The sequence below is a fragment of the Lissotriton vulgaris genome, chromosome 3_2 (genome assembly GCF_964263255.1).
Source record: "Lissotriton vulgaris chromosome 3_2, aLisVul1.2, whole genome shotgun sequence".
Lineage (NCBI taxonomy): Eukaryota > Metazoa > Chordata > Amphibia > Caudata > Salamandridae > Lissotriton > Lissotriton vulgaris.
In genome coordinates, this window is record NC_141690.1 from 152,085,825 (window position 1) to 152,103,225 (window position 17,401).

Sequence of the window (17,401 nt, forward strand, 5' to 3'; positions counted from 1 at the left end):
CTGCAAGAGACAAGTCAGCACTCACCACGTGCTGGCTGGGGATTTAAAAGCTCTTTCCTACCCCAGGGCATCACGATTCGGTCTGGTAGAGCCTCTTGAGGTTTTTAAACACCAAGACCCCACGTGAAAAACAAGGGACTGACAGGTAATAAAGCACTCTTGCAGGTTTTTGTTCTAAAAAGATGAAAAAGGTAAAGAATAGTCCAGTCCTTCTCTTGCTCCAGGCAGAAGCAGGCATTGCAGGCCGTCCTACCCCCCACATCAGGGGCAGCGCTCTTCCCACAGCTTCTCCAGCTCTCCTCCTAGGCAGGTTCCTTTTAGATCCAGCAAGGATCTTCCCTAAAGTCTTTTATCTCCCTGAGACTTGCAACTGGAGGCAAGCACACACAATCCCTTTAGATTCCTCATAAGCAGGATATTAAAGCAGGACAAAAATAGTAAATCCTTTTTCTCCACCACAGACAGAAACAGCAACTGCGGGCCAACCCACCCCTCACGCAGAAAAGATAGTACTCCTCATAAAGCTCTTCGGCTGTTCTTTTTGGCAGGGCCCTCTTGTTTCTTGAAGTCATCTAAAGTCCTGGGGTTTTCGGTCCAATACTTATACCCCATTTTGTCATTGTTCTCTTTGTGGCAAGGGCCTCAGAACCCAGTCCAAACCAGTCTTGTCCTCCCTGGTGCAGCATGACCACAGGGGGCAGAGACAGCATTGTGAAAAGGAGACACAGCCTATTCAGGGGCAAGCAAAACTCCTCGCATAACTCTAAATGCAGACCAGGTCTTTTCAGCCCAGAGATGAGTCACCCAGGAAAGGCAGGACACACCTCAAACCCCCTTGTGACTATCTAGAGTAAATGCACAGCCCCAGCTCCTGTCACTCCAACACCAGACACTGAATACACAAATAATCAGAGGCACAGAGAATGGTAAAGCAAGAAAATGGCCACTTTCTAAAAGTAGCATTTTCAAACACAGAATTTAAAAACTACCTTTACCAAAAGGTGTGTTAATAAATTCTGAGAGTCTAAACTCAATTTTTGTATCTTGCCCCTATTGAAAGTTACACATATAAAATGGCTACAGTGCAGCCCAATGATAAACCTATGGGACAGATAGCCTTTCAATAACGGTACACAGTATTTCACTATCAGGACATGTTACACACACCATTACATGTCCTAACTTTCACATACACAGCACTCTGTCCAGCATTACCATAGGGGTGCCTTACATGTAGGGAACGTTAAGGTTTGGGCCAGGCAAGTGGGTGCACTTGCCAGGGAAACATGGCAGTTTACAACTGCACGATCAGACACCATAGTGGTAGGTCTCAGACACATTTAAAGGGCTACTCGTGTGGGTGCCACAACCAGTGCTGCAAGCCCACTAGTAGCATTTGATTTACAGGCTCTGGCACACACTGTGTACTTTACTATGGACTTTCAGTAAATCAAATATGCCAATCATGGATAACCAATCCATTCACAATTTATACAGAGAGCACTTTAGCACTGATCAGCAGTGGTAAAGTGCCCAGAATCCTAAAGCCCAAAAAAGCAGGGTTAGAAAAATTGGAGGCAAAAGGCAAAATGTTTGGGGACACTTGCAAACGGGGCCAGGTCTAATAAGACCCTTGACTGTAGCTCAGTTCTATAACTGAAGGAGAAGGCATTTATCATCCAGTGTAGGTATCAGTAGCATAGTGCCACATTAAAACATTACAATGTTGTAAGCATCATCCAGGACAATAGAGTTGCAGAGGGTGAATAGTAGCTGGAATATTATTTAATCAGTTGAGGAGGGAGAAAGAAAATGAGATCCATCCAGTTTCCTGTATATCTAATCTCATAAATCATTGGAGGAAGGATCACTTGTACTGCATAACCTGGGTATACAGGAAACGTTTGTGTTAGTCCCAAATTAAAAAACCCTCATGCACATGTGAGATGGATCGATTTAGCGGTATATCTTGGTTTTCCGCTATTCGTACACGTAACTGCATAATCATTGGGTTAGTTGTTATGCAGACTAACAAAGGGGAGAGCAAGGGATCGTGTTCACCGTAGGTGAACGGAGAGTACTCCTGTTTCCCTGGTAAAGGACTAGATAAACAAAAAGAGGAGTACCACCATAAAGAATCAAGAGAATTCCTATTGGGGTGTGTGACTTAAAAACCCTTCACTCACCAGCATAGTGGTGACATGCTTCATCATCGGGGCCCACCCTGGCGGCCTAGTGTCACCAGAGTGTGCTACAACACCTGAAATACAGTGGAGCGGGTTGTGAGTGTAAGTGCAAAAAAAGGTGTGTTAAAAATTGTCCTGGTTTAACTTAGTGGGAAGATACATTTTATTTACAAGCAACTGGACAATATTAAAAAAGGGGCGAGATACTATGAGGGTAGTTACGGCCAAAGTATCTCTGTATGTGTACTGGTCTACATGTTTCAACCTTAGATGGAATATGCCAGGTTTTCGTCAGGACCAAAAACAAGGAAGTGGACGGTCTGTGCCCCCTAAAAGGCGCACCCAATCCTAATTCCTCGTGACCCAGTTAGCAAAACTCGCTAATGGTGAAAAGCTCTAGCCTCAGTGGGCGAGCCTGTGTAATAAAAATCAAAAAGACTCCTATTCTAGTGTCTGTTGCAACGGAGGGCAGGGAGTGGTGTCACCACTTAATTAAACGTATTAGTTTTGTCGTGATGAAAGAGGCCAGTTACCTACATCTCTCCTCCGCTGCCCCGCTCAGAACAAACACAGGATCAAAACATGAGACATTGATCTTTAATGTGAACTGGAACCATAATACCCCAAGACACTTTGTGCGGCAGATTTGTACGTCAGTAGCTTCGAAGAGACCTATGTTAACAACACCAACAACCCGACCTCCACCAGCAAAACAAAAACAAAATGTTGGCCTGTGGCACCACCCACCAGTGACTGGACACTTTCCTTGTGGCACATGCTCAGTTTGTAAATTAACCAAAGTGACAAAAGAGATACAACTTTTACCCAACCTGAAATGGACCATCAGAAGCCATACTAACTGCAATACCAGCCATGTAATTTACATGATAACCTGCCCATGTAATATGCACTACATAGGCATGACCTGCAGAAAAGTAAAACAGAGGATCTGCGAGCATCGCAGCAACGTGAAGTGCAAGAAAACTACTACAAAAATGTCCACGCACTTCCTTGAAGTGGGCCATACAGTGGATCACCTGAAATGGATTGTTTTAGAGACACTGCCACACAAAGATCACAATGCAGAACGCATCTTGTTTGAAAAAAGAACAAAGATGGGTACACAGATTGAAGACAGACCAAATAGGATTAAATGACAATATCCCGTGGGTAAGCCTGAGTAAATAATCTTAACTTACCAACATGAACTTTAAATGATATGCTATATGCACCATTTAGAAAGTCAAGGACACAGCAACAAGCATCAGACTTCTAGTTTCCATTTTCTACAGGCTAGAACTGATAAACATCTAAACATCCTAACACGCAGATTAGCCTGTACTCTCTGACAAATTAAATATCAGTATTTCTTATAAAGTAAATTGAATGTGGTCCAACACGTTTAATTTCTACTATTACTATTATTTTATTATTAGTACTGAAATACACAATCAGGGTAATCTGTCTTCACAACACAAGTAGTCTTTCTTCGCCTTTTCCGCAATGAGAATTTTGGTATTGAAAAATGTGACCCATAAAGCCAGCCCACATCCGGGTCCAAGAAGACAGCATCAGCACAAGTTGCGCCGTAGGATTAGCCGCAGGTAACCAGAACGCGAGACTCCTGAATGCAGCAAAACCATAACGTACAATATTATTTATATTGATTTGTGTACCATTGTCACCCACAGTAGGCTCCCTGAACCCTTGGCACCCGTTGAAGCGTCAAATAATCGCTATTGAGGTATGTTTGACAACGTGAGATGAAAGACGCTCAACAGTGTCTCTCCTGAGTAACTACCTTATTCATCACTAAATATTGTGCGAAAGATCGACACTCTTATTACCACACAGCACTAGCACAATTGTGCCTTAGATAGCAGATATTTACTCAAATGTTCGCTATTAATAGAGAGTTAATGTGTATCTTGATGCAAAAGACTGAGACCCTAATATGTATGTGAGAACCAGATCACTTGCAAATGTACATAGAACTATTAGTCCATATGCTGATGAGTATCCGCAAACTATTCTTGAGTAGCGGAAACCAACAAGCGCAGACCTCACGATAGTCAAAGACATTCAGAGTGTTCCAACGCAAGTGACACTAACGTAACAGCAACACGATTCCTGGTATCTTAACATATCATGTACCAATATCACAATCTTATCGTACGACACATGGTACAAAATGAGCAGGGAATTTTTGCCAATATTAAACAGCACACATTGAGGCGTCATAGTTTAAAGCTAGATATGAGTGGGTTGACGTTGGCCGAATGAAATGTGCTCAACAAAGTATTGCCATTTTCCAGTTGCGATATAAACATTGTGATAACCAAAGGGTTATCAAGTCCCATGTCAATATTTTCCCTCCCCTTAGTTAAATGTTTTATCTTCACAGGTACTACAAGACCTCAACGCAGCAAAGGACTAATATGTCATTTTGCAACACCTTCCTACCAGAATAAGTAATTCTTATAGATGGTATTTTAAGTCACTTCACATGGTCCTGAAGAAAGCCCACATGACCAAACTGGCAATCGAGGGCTGAAACATGTTGACCTTTCTTATCACGAAAATTGAGTGCATATGACCCCTTGTAATTCAATTTATGCACATCTAAATATTTTCAGACAAACTGCTCGAATCCAGAAAAAATTAAATTTAAGTCTGGCTGTCCGAGTATTTTATAATTTTTTTCACTTACCACTTATCACTGCTCACTACTGCTTTTAACCAAGGGTATATACCTCCGGGTGGAGGTTGCATAACAACTAACCCAATGATTATTTAGTTACGTGTATGAATAGCGGAGAACCAAGATATTCCGCTACTTCGATCCATCTCACACGTGCATGAGGGTTTTTTAATTTGGGACTAACACAAACGTTTCCTGTATACCCAGGTTATGCAGGACAAGTGATCCTTCCTCCAATGAATTATGATAGTCGCTGGAATAGACATTCTGTATCAACAGTCCACTGTCTGTCTTTCTGGTCCAGTTTAGTTTAGAAAATTCTTCCCTCAATAGAGATGTTCTCATACTATTATAGTCCTTTTTCCTCTGATTATACTGCCAATTAAGTATCATCCCTCTTGCTATAAGCCCTCGTTTGTGAGTTGAGCCTATAACATGGGGAAAGGGCATTTAGGGATTAGAATCTCCCTCAAGTGCAGTTAATAATGCTGTAATATAAGGTCTTTATATTCCTTTTTTATCACTAAAATAGCAGCATATTTTCAAACAATAACTTGCACTAAGTAATCCTCTGAATGTCCATCCCAAGCGTCACACAATCTAAGTTATGCATGATATTTCGACATACCGTGGTCCTACATCAATAATCTCTTGACTCCAAACCAAATTGTTCTATCCATGCCACATTATTCATTTTCAGAATTTTTGGGGCTACTTCCTGCCATCATACTAACCAAACCCAAGCATTCTATAACAGGACTTGGAGTCTTAAGGGAAGGCTTCAAAACTGTATTCATGGTATTTATGGTATATACATATAAAATATCATGCACTCACTCACTTACTCACTCACTCATGCCACCCTGTTTGTTCAGAATATCTCACCTGTAATGATGTCACTGTAGAAAGATCTTTAACCTTTCCCTCTTCATCTTTCAAGTTGTATCCTTCTGGTCTCTTATCACGTTCACTAATTTTCCATAATTTAATAGTTTTGTCTATAAAGAAAAAAATCACACATTAACTATAACTAATTTTACACCTATGTGAAGAGAGGCAATTAGAATACATTTTGAGTTTTAATAATTTGATTTAATGTAAAAAAGTACCAGCACTGGAGGTTTTGATAAAATATGTGTTTTAAATTACAACTTACATTATAAAGTGTATTATTGAGTGTGTTTCTATAGAACACAAGCATCCTTTTGCCAATTAAAACAATTTCAAATAGCTATTTTCTGGATTGATTAGAGCTCCTCTATTATGTAGGTAAATGTATGCCACCCCTTTCACCATTTCAGTTTCATTGCAAGTATTTACATAAATGCCATGTAGACATCTTGGTGGAGTTAGAATGGGTTCCCTGAAAACCAATCAAGTATATCAACCATGGAGATCTATATGTACAGAAAATGAACTTAGTTTTCTTCATTACTGCCTCTTATATAGCATTATTAGCTTATTTTCGTAGCATGTTGATCGCCAAATCGAGGTTGTCCTCCATCTCAATCAATTCTTCATGATCATTTTTACTACTTATGTTTCCATTTTCATATTCTCATTTAAGTCGTTTATTTTGCGGGAACTCCCCGTAAAACATACTATGCACAATCAATACATTAATCAATTACAAAGATATTAAAACTTTGCTTGACTCCAAACATACAATGGCATTTGTCAGTCCATGTTACATTTCCGTAGGCACCAGGAAGCATACAAGAATCTACTTACTCCAAAGACAATAAAGGCCTTGAGTGTTCACCTTGCAAAACCCTAGTGCTACAGCTCCTCATACCAAAATCTGGCATATTTGTGAAATCTATTTTCTTCTGCCCTTATGTAAATTGGGCAGAAGAACAGAACATGCTCCTTTGTTTCGGGCAAACCTGTGCAAAATGGGCAGCAGGCGGAGTCCTTGGTGCCTGTCCTCAGTCGCCGCCGGTGCAGGTAAATTTGATGGGGTGGTGGAGCGAGGCGGGGGAATATGACAGACGACAGAATAGGTTTTATTTATTTCTTTAATTTGACCTCTTCCGTTGTCTGTAGACTTCTCCCGTTTCCCACCCGCCTCCGCTCCGCCTCACCACGCTTACCTGCACCGGCTGCCGCTGCCTGTACTCCATTTCCCTAAAATTTTGCTGGAGGGTAAAATCCTCAGCCTAAATTTGATGTATAAAGTTTTAACATATTGTCAGACTATATCATCCATAATGATTGCATGTTTGCTGAGAGATCGTGTGTTGAGCAGCATGCATGAGAGTGAGTTTTGCTGTGTGGCTTTGTGGTGGCGTGGGGTGTTGGGTGGGGTTGTAGGTGGTGTGGTTGGCTTCTGCGTGGGGCGGTGTGTGGGAGGCTACATGAGAATAGGCAGTGGAAGCAGGTGACTGTTCCTAAAGTGTTATATGGGGCGGTTTGGCTACAGCATGGCAATTGGCGTCCCAAGTCGATCTACCAAAGTAAGGCTGCGGAGTATTGCTCGGGGTGATCAAATTGGGGTTTCTAGGGCTGGCACAGTCTATGCTCAGATCTGTGCAGACAGGTTTGCCCGAGGTGTACCAGCAGCACGGTAGTGCAGCCACTGCTATTATTTAAGTCCTAGGAGGAGAGGGTGGGGGTGGTAGACAGGGTTTCAATGAGTAGAAAGAAGAGGCAGGAAGGTAACCAGGAGAAGCAGGTAAGAAGCAGGGTGAGGTGGAAAAATGCACAGGAGGGGGTAAGGGGGCTGAGGGGCCTAAAGCACGGAAAAAGTGGGAAGGAGAAAAAGACACAAAGAGAAAACTGAACAAAAATAGAAAAGAGTCACAAAGAGAACGCTACACAAAAATAGAAAAGGGAGCAGAAAGAGAAAGCTGCATAAAAATAGAAAAGAGGCCAAAAGAGAAGGCTGCACAAAATAGAAAGGGGCACAAAATGGGAAAAGGCACAAAAGAGAGAAAGCACTAAAGAGAGGAGGATACAAAGGTGAAAGTGGTAAAAGAGAGCAGAAAACAGCACGAGAGTGAAGATGGCAGAGAAAGAGCGAGTGAGAGAGGAGAGGTGGCTGGGTGAGGAGGAACAAGGAGGAGACAGCTCAGAGAGGGTGAGCTGGGAGCCTCGAGATGAAGGCCGGGTCTGAAAGGGCCTAGGCTGGTTGGAGGACCAGTCCCAGGTAGCGTAAGTGGGTGGGAGCTGGGCCTAGGCACCTAATTAAAGGGGGAGGAGAGGAGTACTACCTGGCATTTGAAGATACGAGCTCTTACAAAATGATTCTGTATGATGGTCAATGTATTAACTTTTTAGTGACTCCAAATCTCAGCTCCATAGAGTACAGCAGCTTGAGCCTGGAGATGTATAATTATAAGTTCGGAGTCACTAATCCTAATGTAGTGGCCTTGTGCATTTTAGTACAGCCGTCTCCATGTGCTGGATTACCAGGCTGCCTTTAATAATATGCTTGGATCACAACATTTTTGCTGACATTTTAAAAGCTAGATAATCAAAGCTATCAACTCTTTCTAGAATAGTATTCTCCAGTGTCAGTTTCCCTCTGTATGATTTGAGAGTGCTAAATATTATGGGCCCCATTAGGATGGCGGGCAGATTGCCCTCGCCGGGCCAGCGGTGGTCACAGCCGGCCCAGCGGGGGCTATCCGCCCGCCATCCCTGTTGAAAAGACCCCCGCCATATTATTATGGCTGGGGGGTCCGCGGCTGACGGAAAGACCGTCCGCCGCATTTCCGCCCAGCCAAGAAAAGGCATGCGCAGTCCGCTAGGGGGGCCCATTGCGGGCTCCGGGGGATGTGGGGGGTGCACATTGGGGTACCTTTGGTACCCCCTGCAGTTCCATGCACAATATGGCAGGCACCGTGCGGTGCCTGCCATTTTGTGCATAGAAGTGCACAACATGCCTCCCTAACATTGTGGCGGGCGGTGCTGAGTTCACCACCCGCCACAATGTTAGGGATGCAGGATGCGCCCGCCACTGTGGCGGGTGCATCCTAATAGCACCCACGGGACCCCTGCCCTTATGGCAGGCGGTCCATTTTCACGACGGGATGGCGGGCGGACGCATCCTAATGAGGCCCTATGTATTTAGTTTTACACGTGTTAATCTCCAGCCACCTGTGCTTGCAAAAATCAGAGAATGTATCTAGCAAATTTTGTAATCCCATTAGAGTTTGGAAATCAAAAGGGTCTCAACAGCGAACAATAGGGCAGGGATTTTGTGACCATGTAATTTAGGAGAAGTATTCACACAATCATTTCGGTATTTGATAACATCATTAATATACAGTGAGAATAAAATAGGAGCAAGTACACATCCCTGCCTGACTCCTCTTTGTATGGCAATGTGGTCAGTTAATTTGACATTTCCCCCTAACGAACCTGGGCATAATTGTCAGTGTGAAGCCTTATTATTGATAGCAAACACTGTAGCACATCCATAGCCTTTAAGACTGACCACAGCTCACACCTCGGCTCAAGGTCGAAGGTGGCCCTTAGATCGACAAATGCCACATACAGATGCTGCCTCATGAGAATCACAAATTTCCAATGTAACATGGCCAAATAGAAGACCTGATCCAAAGGCCTTGTTTTCTTTCTAAAAACTTGATTGAAAATGGGACAGAATCTGATTGTCTTCAATCCAGTCTTCCATCCAGGACTTTCTCTTTGCCTCTCCAGACACAACATAGGGGCCCATTAGGATGACGGGTGGATTGCCCCCACCGGGGGGCACCGCGGCGGACGGAAAGACCGTTCGCCGCTTTTCCGCCCCGGTCGCAAGGCACCACTCTCCATGAACATATGGAGAACTGATTTTCAACTGATAGGCTGCCATGTTTGTTCGTGATCACTAACCTTAGCAAGCGTCAATGTTTTTTTGTTTCACCAAATCTATATAGAAATATGCAACCTCCATGTCGAAAAAAAGAGAATTTTCCCTGTTGGTCGTTTGGGACAACACCTCGAAGATTACCCATTCATAATGACAATTTTGAATCTATATCACAGATCTATAACGGGCTTCATGTTTTTAGTTTCTTATGGATCACACAATATCAGGATTAGTAGCCTTGCCGTAGCTCTGGTCTGGAGACCAGCCCTCTACTCGTTTTCCGTGTTAAATACGATTTTGTGTTTGTAAAAGCGGCAGACATGTCCAGGAGCTGCGGGTCTGATAATGGCTGAGGAGATGGCTTTACTGATGCTCCAGTTGTGCTTGGCTTTATAATGTAAATAATTCATTGATTATTATTTTGCTCCATCCTGATGTAAAACTGGTTACTCTCCCATGCACGTGAATGGACTTGTTGGGTATGGGAGGTGGAAAGTCATGGGTGCATTGGCAGTGAGCCCCCTGATTGCACTCTGATGTATAACATTGTTGGCCCCTCTGGGGGTAGGCCTAAGGGCAGCTGTAGGTTGTGGAATAAGATGTCTGCTCCAGAAAAGTATCTTCCTCTGAATCTTTAAAATGATGAATGTTTGCTGATCCCATAGTGGGAAGGGGAGTTGGCTGCTTGCAGCAATGGGCAGGCTGTACGGCCTGGCCAGAGGCCATGAGCAGCAGGCATTGGTCACCTGTGGGAGGGTTGGGCGCAAGGCCTGGCCAGACCCTGCTGTGCATAACTGAAAGCTGTGCTCAACAAGGGGTTGGCTGCTAACTCCCTGTTGTGCGTAGCCATACGCTGAGAGCAGCAGGACTTGGCCGCTTGCTGCTGGTTGAGTAGAATGGCATACGCTATTTTAACAACACTTACAATCATACTGCGACTTGAACTCTGTGAGTCACTTATACATTATACTTTCTATACCAATATATAATGTCTCAGGATTTTGCAGATCTTATGGAAATAAGTACCTTTATAAACATCCAGTTGATATAGAAATCTTCCATAGCAATACATGAACATTCTTTAACAACAGTATGTGTACAGAAATCCACAGGTGAATATAGTCATGTAAGGAGAAGCTTTAGTTTTTCATACACGTTTTGGCAACAGGTCTTTTATTTAAACTACAACCTATTTGAAACATGTGCAACTCACTCTAGTCTCTACCTTATTTAAATGAAGTACTGATTGTTCCTAAAACTTCACTGTATCTAAACTGTGCACCATATAACTTCCACTATGCTGAATCAGACTCCAATACTACTCTGTTTCATACATGTACATAGAGTGAGTCTATGCTGTATATGTTTGTGGGCCCTTTACTATATACTTTGTCTTTTAAAAATGATCTAACGGTTTATAAAGCAATTTGAGTAACAGTAGGCTCAATGATATGAGCAGTGATGTCAATTGAGCTGTCATCAGGGATGTCACCAATTATGTAATTTAACATGTCATGAGTGATGTGATATGTGTGGTGTGAGGTGACTTTAAGCATTGTTTTTAATAATTAATTTCAAGGGCTTTTAAAAAATAAGCTTAGGTCTAACCATACCTAGCTATAGAGGCGTAGCCTTTATTTTTTGGGGTGAATATATATACATATGTGATTTAAGGGGTGAAAGGTCCCGATCCCCTACTGGCCGAATATTGAGCGAAAATTCTTGTACTGATGCTTGCCCTTGACAGGGGGAAACCCCTAACCCCCTAACGTAGATAAGGTTCAGCAAGGTTGTAAGGGCAAGATTAGTTTATCTTTTTTTCTAGGAGAAAATTCCAATCAGACTATAGTTCATTTTGTAGCGGGTTTATGATAGTATTGTAACTCTATCAGTGAGAATGAGTTTAGAGAGCAAAACTGACAGCCAACACGTGTTTCACCCCTTACACGGCCATCCGGCCTGTGGCTTCTTCTGGGCGTATTTTGGGTTAATTAAGGAAGTGGTCGTCTGGGTCGTTAGGGTCCTTTCGGGTGCTCAAATTAACTGGCATGAGTGCCGCGTTGGTGGTCTCACCGTATTTCGGGATCAACGACTTGCTGTAGGGGGTGCGATGTTCTGGTTTGCATTGTAACAACACGGTTGTTGTAATAACCTCATTGTAATGGCATGCAATGTATTCACATGCGTTGTAAAGAGATATATTCATGCTCAATACAATATGTTCACTCTGGTACCACACAGCTTAGCATTTCCTAGCTAAGAACCCGTTCCACGTTAGTGGCAATTTCAGGCCTTCTTACTATCCAATCAGGGATTTCCCCAACTGAACAGCCTCCCACCTTTTAGTATAGTGTGTCATAAGGCTCTCTCACATCTTCAACATGATTAAAAGAAGACATAAATCAAGCTTTTTAGCTAGCTACTCTGTCTTTTGTGTTCTCTTTTCAGCTAACTTTAAAGGGTTCAGTTTAACAAGGAAGCCCTCCAACTGAGGAGGCTCCAGGACAGACCACTGTCTTCACTGGAACCAAGGCCTACAATCACCGTAACCCTGCAGGAGTCATCTGTGTTGCTAACTGCTGGAGCGTACACATAACATAGAAGATTTATCCAGACAGTGATCCATGCACTGCAATGGCTGAAACAAATATATAAGGTCAAAACTCTCTTTTTGGATTTGTTTTCGAAAATCACAATTTAAGACTGGTTCTTATCAACAGTTCTCTCTATTGCCATAAAGCATTGTGTATGTAATGCCAATGTGAGATGACCTGGAGACATGTCCAGACTGGGAATCAAAAGCAGGCCTGCAAAAATGCTCAAAGCAGCTGCACTCCCTTGCTTCTTTCTGTCGCTCTCTCATCCCGTAAATGAATTCTATTGATCTCTCCTTCTCTCCTCTCTCTTCCCCCTCACTGATCGCTCTCAATCTCACAGAAAGATAGACACCCCTACTGTACCTGCTGTTATTAACCTCGATGACCTGGTGAAAGGGACAGAGGTGCTAGGAGTGATCCTGGGCCTTCATAAGCTGGCCTCCAGTAGTTCCTACCCTCCAAGAAATGCATAATAGCAAAAAAAGGCTCGTCCCGTCCTTTATTGATAGCTACAACTCCCCATATGGGCACAAATGGCCAATACTGGTTGTGTATTCAGGCTCACAATATTTCTCCAGTCTTAATTTAAAGGGTACATTGAAGCTGTGCAGAGTTGACTACAGTTACTGACAGAATTGAGCGATTTAGGGATAAAAAAAGTGAGTACTACATGATCAGCCCAACTATTAAGTCTAACCTGGTGGCTGCACTTTGAGGGATAATGTTCTTTAGTGCCTTGAAACATTTCTTGCAAAGCACTTTCCAACTCAACACATCAGTACTGGGCAAACATATACACAAGGTCCACTCCTTATTTCAGAAGTGTGGGGTATATATTACAACTGGGTGTAAGGACTGGGAAGATATATTTTGGCTTGTTAGCGTAGCTGCTGCCTACTATGTGTGATCAACTAAAACATTTTTCAGAAGCACTATAGTGAGAGGGGCTTTGGTTCTACTCACTTAATGGTTGTCCTCCCTGCCAGCTATCTTTGGGCAGAGGTGGAGTGCTTGCATTGAAAAACAGTGCATATATTGTACAGATTATGTTCAATATTGTAGGCATGAGTTGGTTGTGGTGAAAAGTCAATAATCAAGATTTTATGCCTTTTTGGTACATTGGGAAAAGTTAAGTCTGATGCCATATGTCTCATCCGGTTATTATGAAACGGGTTGAGAAAGGTAGTAAGGTAGTAAGCTTAATATGAAACGCATATGTTAAGGCTAATGGCCCATTATTAGTGAATTTGTATTACACTGTGTTAAGTGTTTTCAAACATGCAGTTCTACTGACTACCATAGTAGGCAAGGGTGTTGGTGATTCTTCTCTGACAAACTGTGTTTTTACAATCTTATTAGTTGTTATGGCTGGCTTGATAGCGCAGCTGTCTGCGAGGGCTTATGTGATCACCTATCCTCTCTACAAGTATTTGATTGCAAAATGGTTGTGTTAGCCACCCCAAGAAGTAGTTTCATGGAGCGACATGGACATTATTAATGCAGGACCCATGTCAACAGCAATAGGAAGGGGCTTTGCATGGTGTAACTCCAGTGACCTATACATTAAGAAAGGGTTTCATATTGTGAACTCGCTGGCAAGGATTATAAGAAGGGTTTTACATTGAGCTGCTTGCCAGACACCATATGAAGTGGTTATAAATTGTGAACCCTCTGACAAATATAACAGGAAGGGTTTTTGTAATGTGACTTCCTTCCCAAACACCATAGGCAGGGGCTTAACCATTTGAACTCTCTGACAAATGTAATAGGAAGGTGTTTTACATTATGAACTCAGACCAATTATAAAGGAAGGGGCTATGTAGTAAACTCTCTGACAAATGCAAAAGGAAGGGGTTTTACATTGTGAACTCAATGACAAACACCAGAGACAGAGGCTTTACATGTTTATGTATTTAAAAAATATAAGAGGAATGTGTTTTTTATACTGTCAACTCTGACGATAGGAAGAAGTTGCATATATATATATATATATATATTCACTGAAAAAACCATAGGTTATAGACCATATATAGTTAGGGATTAGCATTTACAAAACCTTATTTTACTCACACAAAACCCTTGAAATTCACATATATAGTTAGTTGCACTAACTATATATCGCGCACCCGCAATCCACTGCTGATGATGTCACATATTACATCATTCATGACATGGTCAGTGACATCACTGATGACATCACTGATGACATCTCATTTGACATTACTGATCACATCACTGATGACATCATTCATGTGATAATACGATGAACCTCTTCAGACTCTAATATAACCTTAGATACACTCAGTGTAAACAGACACTCACAGATTGTCACTCATCCATGGAGTTACTCACACACCTAGTCAGTCATGCAAAGAATCAATCACTCCTCCATTTCCTCAACTATACAGTTATACACACCTTACTAATTCAAACATATTCTAACACATATTTACTCTCTTATACAATCCCTGATACAAGTTCACAATGATCCATACAGCCACTCACACATTCACTGGCTCTTATGCACAGTTATTTATATATGTCAACTCTCACATGTACTGTGTTTTACATATGTACTTACTTTGACATGTAGCACTGAGATATCCATTCACTCACCAATACACTCGTGCACACAGTCAACTGCCCATGCAACTGTTTCCACATTCACTTTTGAACCCCTACATCTAGTGAATCAACTGCTCACACATCTATGCACAAAGTCATACACCTCCCAGCCACTCACACACATACTCAGTCTCCCATACAAATACTTGGGCAACCAATCAATAACCCATATAGTTACTCATATAGCTACTGATCAACACATGCAGCAGTTTACAGAACAACAGATATAATGATGCACAAATTAAGACAGTTTAGTCACTAACCCATGCACTCAGTGAGACACATTTAATCACTCTCTCATACAGTCAGTCATGCACCTACTAAATCCTTCATCCAGACACCTATACATCCACTCATTCTTCAATATGTTAGACATATTTTAACTTTACAGAAACATACAGTCACTGGATGATGTCATCAGTGATGTCACTGACCATGTCAGGAATGATGTAATATGTGACATCATCAGCAGGGGATTGCGGGTGCGCGATATATAGTTAGTGCAACTAACTATATATGCGAATTTCAATGGTTTTGTGTGAGTAAAATAAGGTTTTGTAAATGCTAATCCCTAACTATATATGGTCTATAATCTATGGTTTTTTCAGTGAATTTTCAAGGTTTTGTAAATGCTAATTCCTAACTATATATGGTCTATAACCTATGTTTTTTTCAGTGAATTTCAATGTTTTTTTAATAGCAAATATCAAAAGCTGTAAAATGTATTCTTCTTTTAAATGACACTTTTTCCCCAAACGGCCTTGGTATATTCCAATATATATCAAAGACAAAAATTGAATTGGTCAAATTAATTTTTTTCCACAATTTGAGAAAGCACAGAAACATGTGAATAAATCTGTTTCTGCTTACATGAGAGACTATGGAATGGGTTTAATATACAACAATAACTTGCGTTCCAACATTCAACACATCTACAGAAGAGATGGTGTACACTTATCCGATGAAGGGAATAGAATATTCGTCCTTTATTTAAAAGTGTGCATTGGAACCTACTTGTAGGTACCTAAATTAGCCACAGAACACAATATCTCTTTTCAGAGCTACCCTACCTCTAATCATTCAAATCGTTTATCTTTTTTTATTTATTTTTTCTTCACCAAAGTACGCTCCCCGGTTAGCTTACCGGTGCGCGTACCGGGCGCTCCCCCGCGAAATTTTCAAAAATTTAATTTTTTTATTTTTGCATATATCAGCGTCCTAATCCCCCCTCAGAAAACCTAGAGGGTCAAAAAGTGTCTACCGTGCCCCCTTCTACCCATTCCGTACATTCTTTGTCCTCCATCTTATGACTCAATTCTGCCAATACAGAAAATGGAGGACTCCCGTAACGCTGCCGGTTCGCGTACCGGGGAGCGCACCGGTAAGCGCTCGATAAAAAAAGGTGGGAAAGTAATTTACAGAAAAACTACTACAGACACTTTCATCAAATATAGAATAGGGCCTACTACAGAGCAGTCCCTACCATTTACCCAAATTGATGGCATTCCATTGAGAAAATTATGCTGTAAGCCTGACTAAATATCCTGAGGTAAATTACCTAACCAAAACACTTATGAAGTGTTAGAATTGACAACCAATCAAAATGCTACTTTCAATATCTTCTATTATTTTATGACATTTGATTGGTTATGTACCTGAATATATATAAAGAAAGAGAGAGAAACACAGCCATTTTGACTACTACTTCCTGAAGTACATATTAAGTGCATTTCAACTGAGAACTTAAACTTATTTTTGATTGGTAAGATGATATTTTAAAAACTGAAGTATGTTCTGTACTTTAAGTTAATTAGGAAAACATTTTCTGATAGTTATATACTATCCCTCTGTAATAGTTATAGAATAAGATAGACATCTCTGTTTTAGTTATGGATGAAGTTAGGCTTGTCTTGTATAATTAAGAATTAACTTAGGCTTTATCACATACATTTTTTTATATTTCTACTTCCAGTCTGATACCATACACTGCCCAAAGATAAAATCACTGTTTAAAAAAACAAACTACCTGTCTGTACTTAAACCCAACAGTGCCCTATCTGTACTGATATATTTTTTAAAAATTCGTTTTTACAGCACAGAAATGGAAGGAGAGAACAAAACTAACTTTGAAATTGTTGCAAGAAGCAACACAGATACAGAAATTGACTCTGAATTCTATGATGAATCACGGGACTTTGAACTTCTGCAATGTGTGGAATCAGTAGATTTCCTAATTGAAAATGAAAAAAAATCTGACAATGAATTATTAGAAGTTCTTTTTAATTTTGAAAACGAATCAGAAAAATAAATTTTTATTTAATAATTAAAAAATTGTTTGAGACATTATTCATTTTTATATGTATTTTGTAAACTAGTAGCAAATTGATTATAATGTAAAATCAGACTTTATATATACTGTGCAACTTTTTTGTGTTACATAATAAGTTTGCTCATAGTTACTTCCTTTCTCCCA

At 41.1% G+C, this 17,401-nt stretch overlaps 1 protein-coding gene across 3 annotated transcripts in view; it reads right to left on the bottom strand.

The window, feature by feature from the left end:
- The window catches only part of PPP2R2C (protein phosphatase 2 regulatory subunit Bgamma), a 516,687-nt gene that overhangs the window by 247,134 nt on the left and 252,152 nt on the right, over nt 1-17,401 (bottom strand). For all 3 annotated transcript variants that reach the window (XR_015309779.1, XM_086964113.1, XM_086964112.1), the window contains one exon: nt 5,773-5,885. Coding sequence is in view for 2 of the 3 variants with exons in the window: in XM_086964113.1 (XP_086820239.1) it covers nt 5,773-5,885 (113 nt within the window). In the remaining variant the exon portion in view is untranslated. The remainder of the gene's footprint in view (nt 1-5,772; nt 5,886-17,401) is intronic.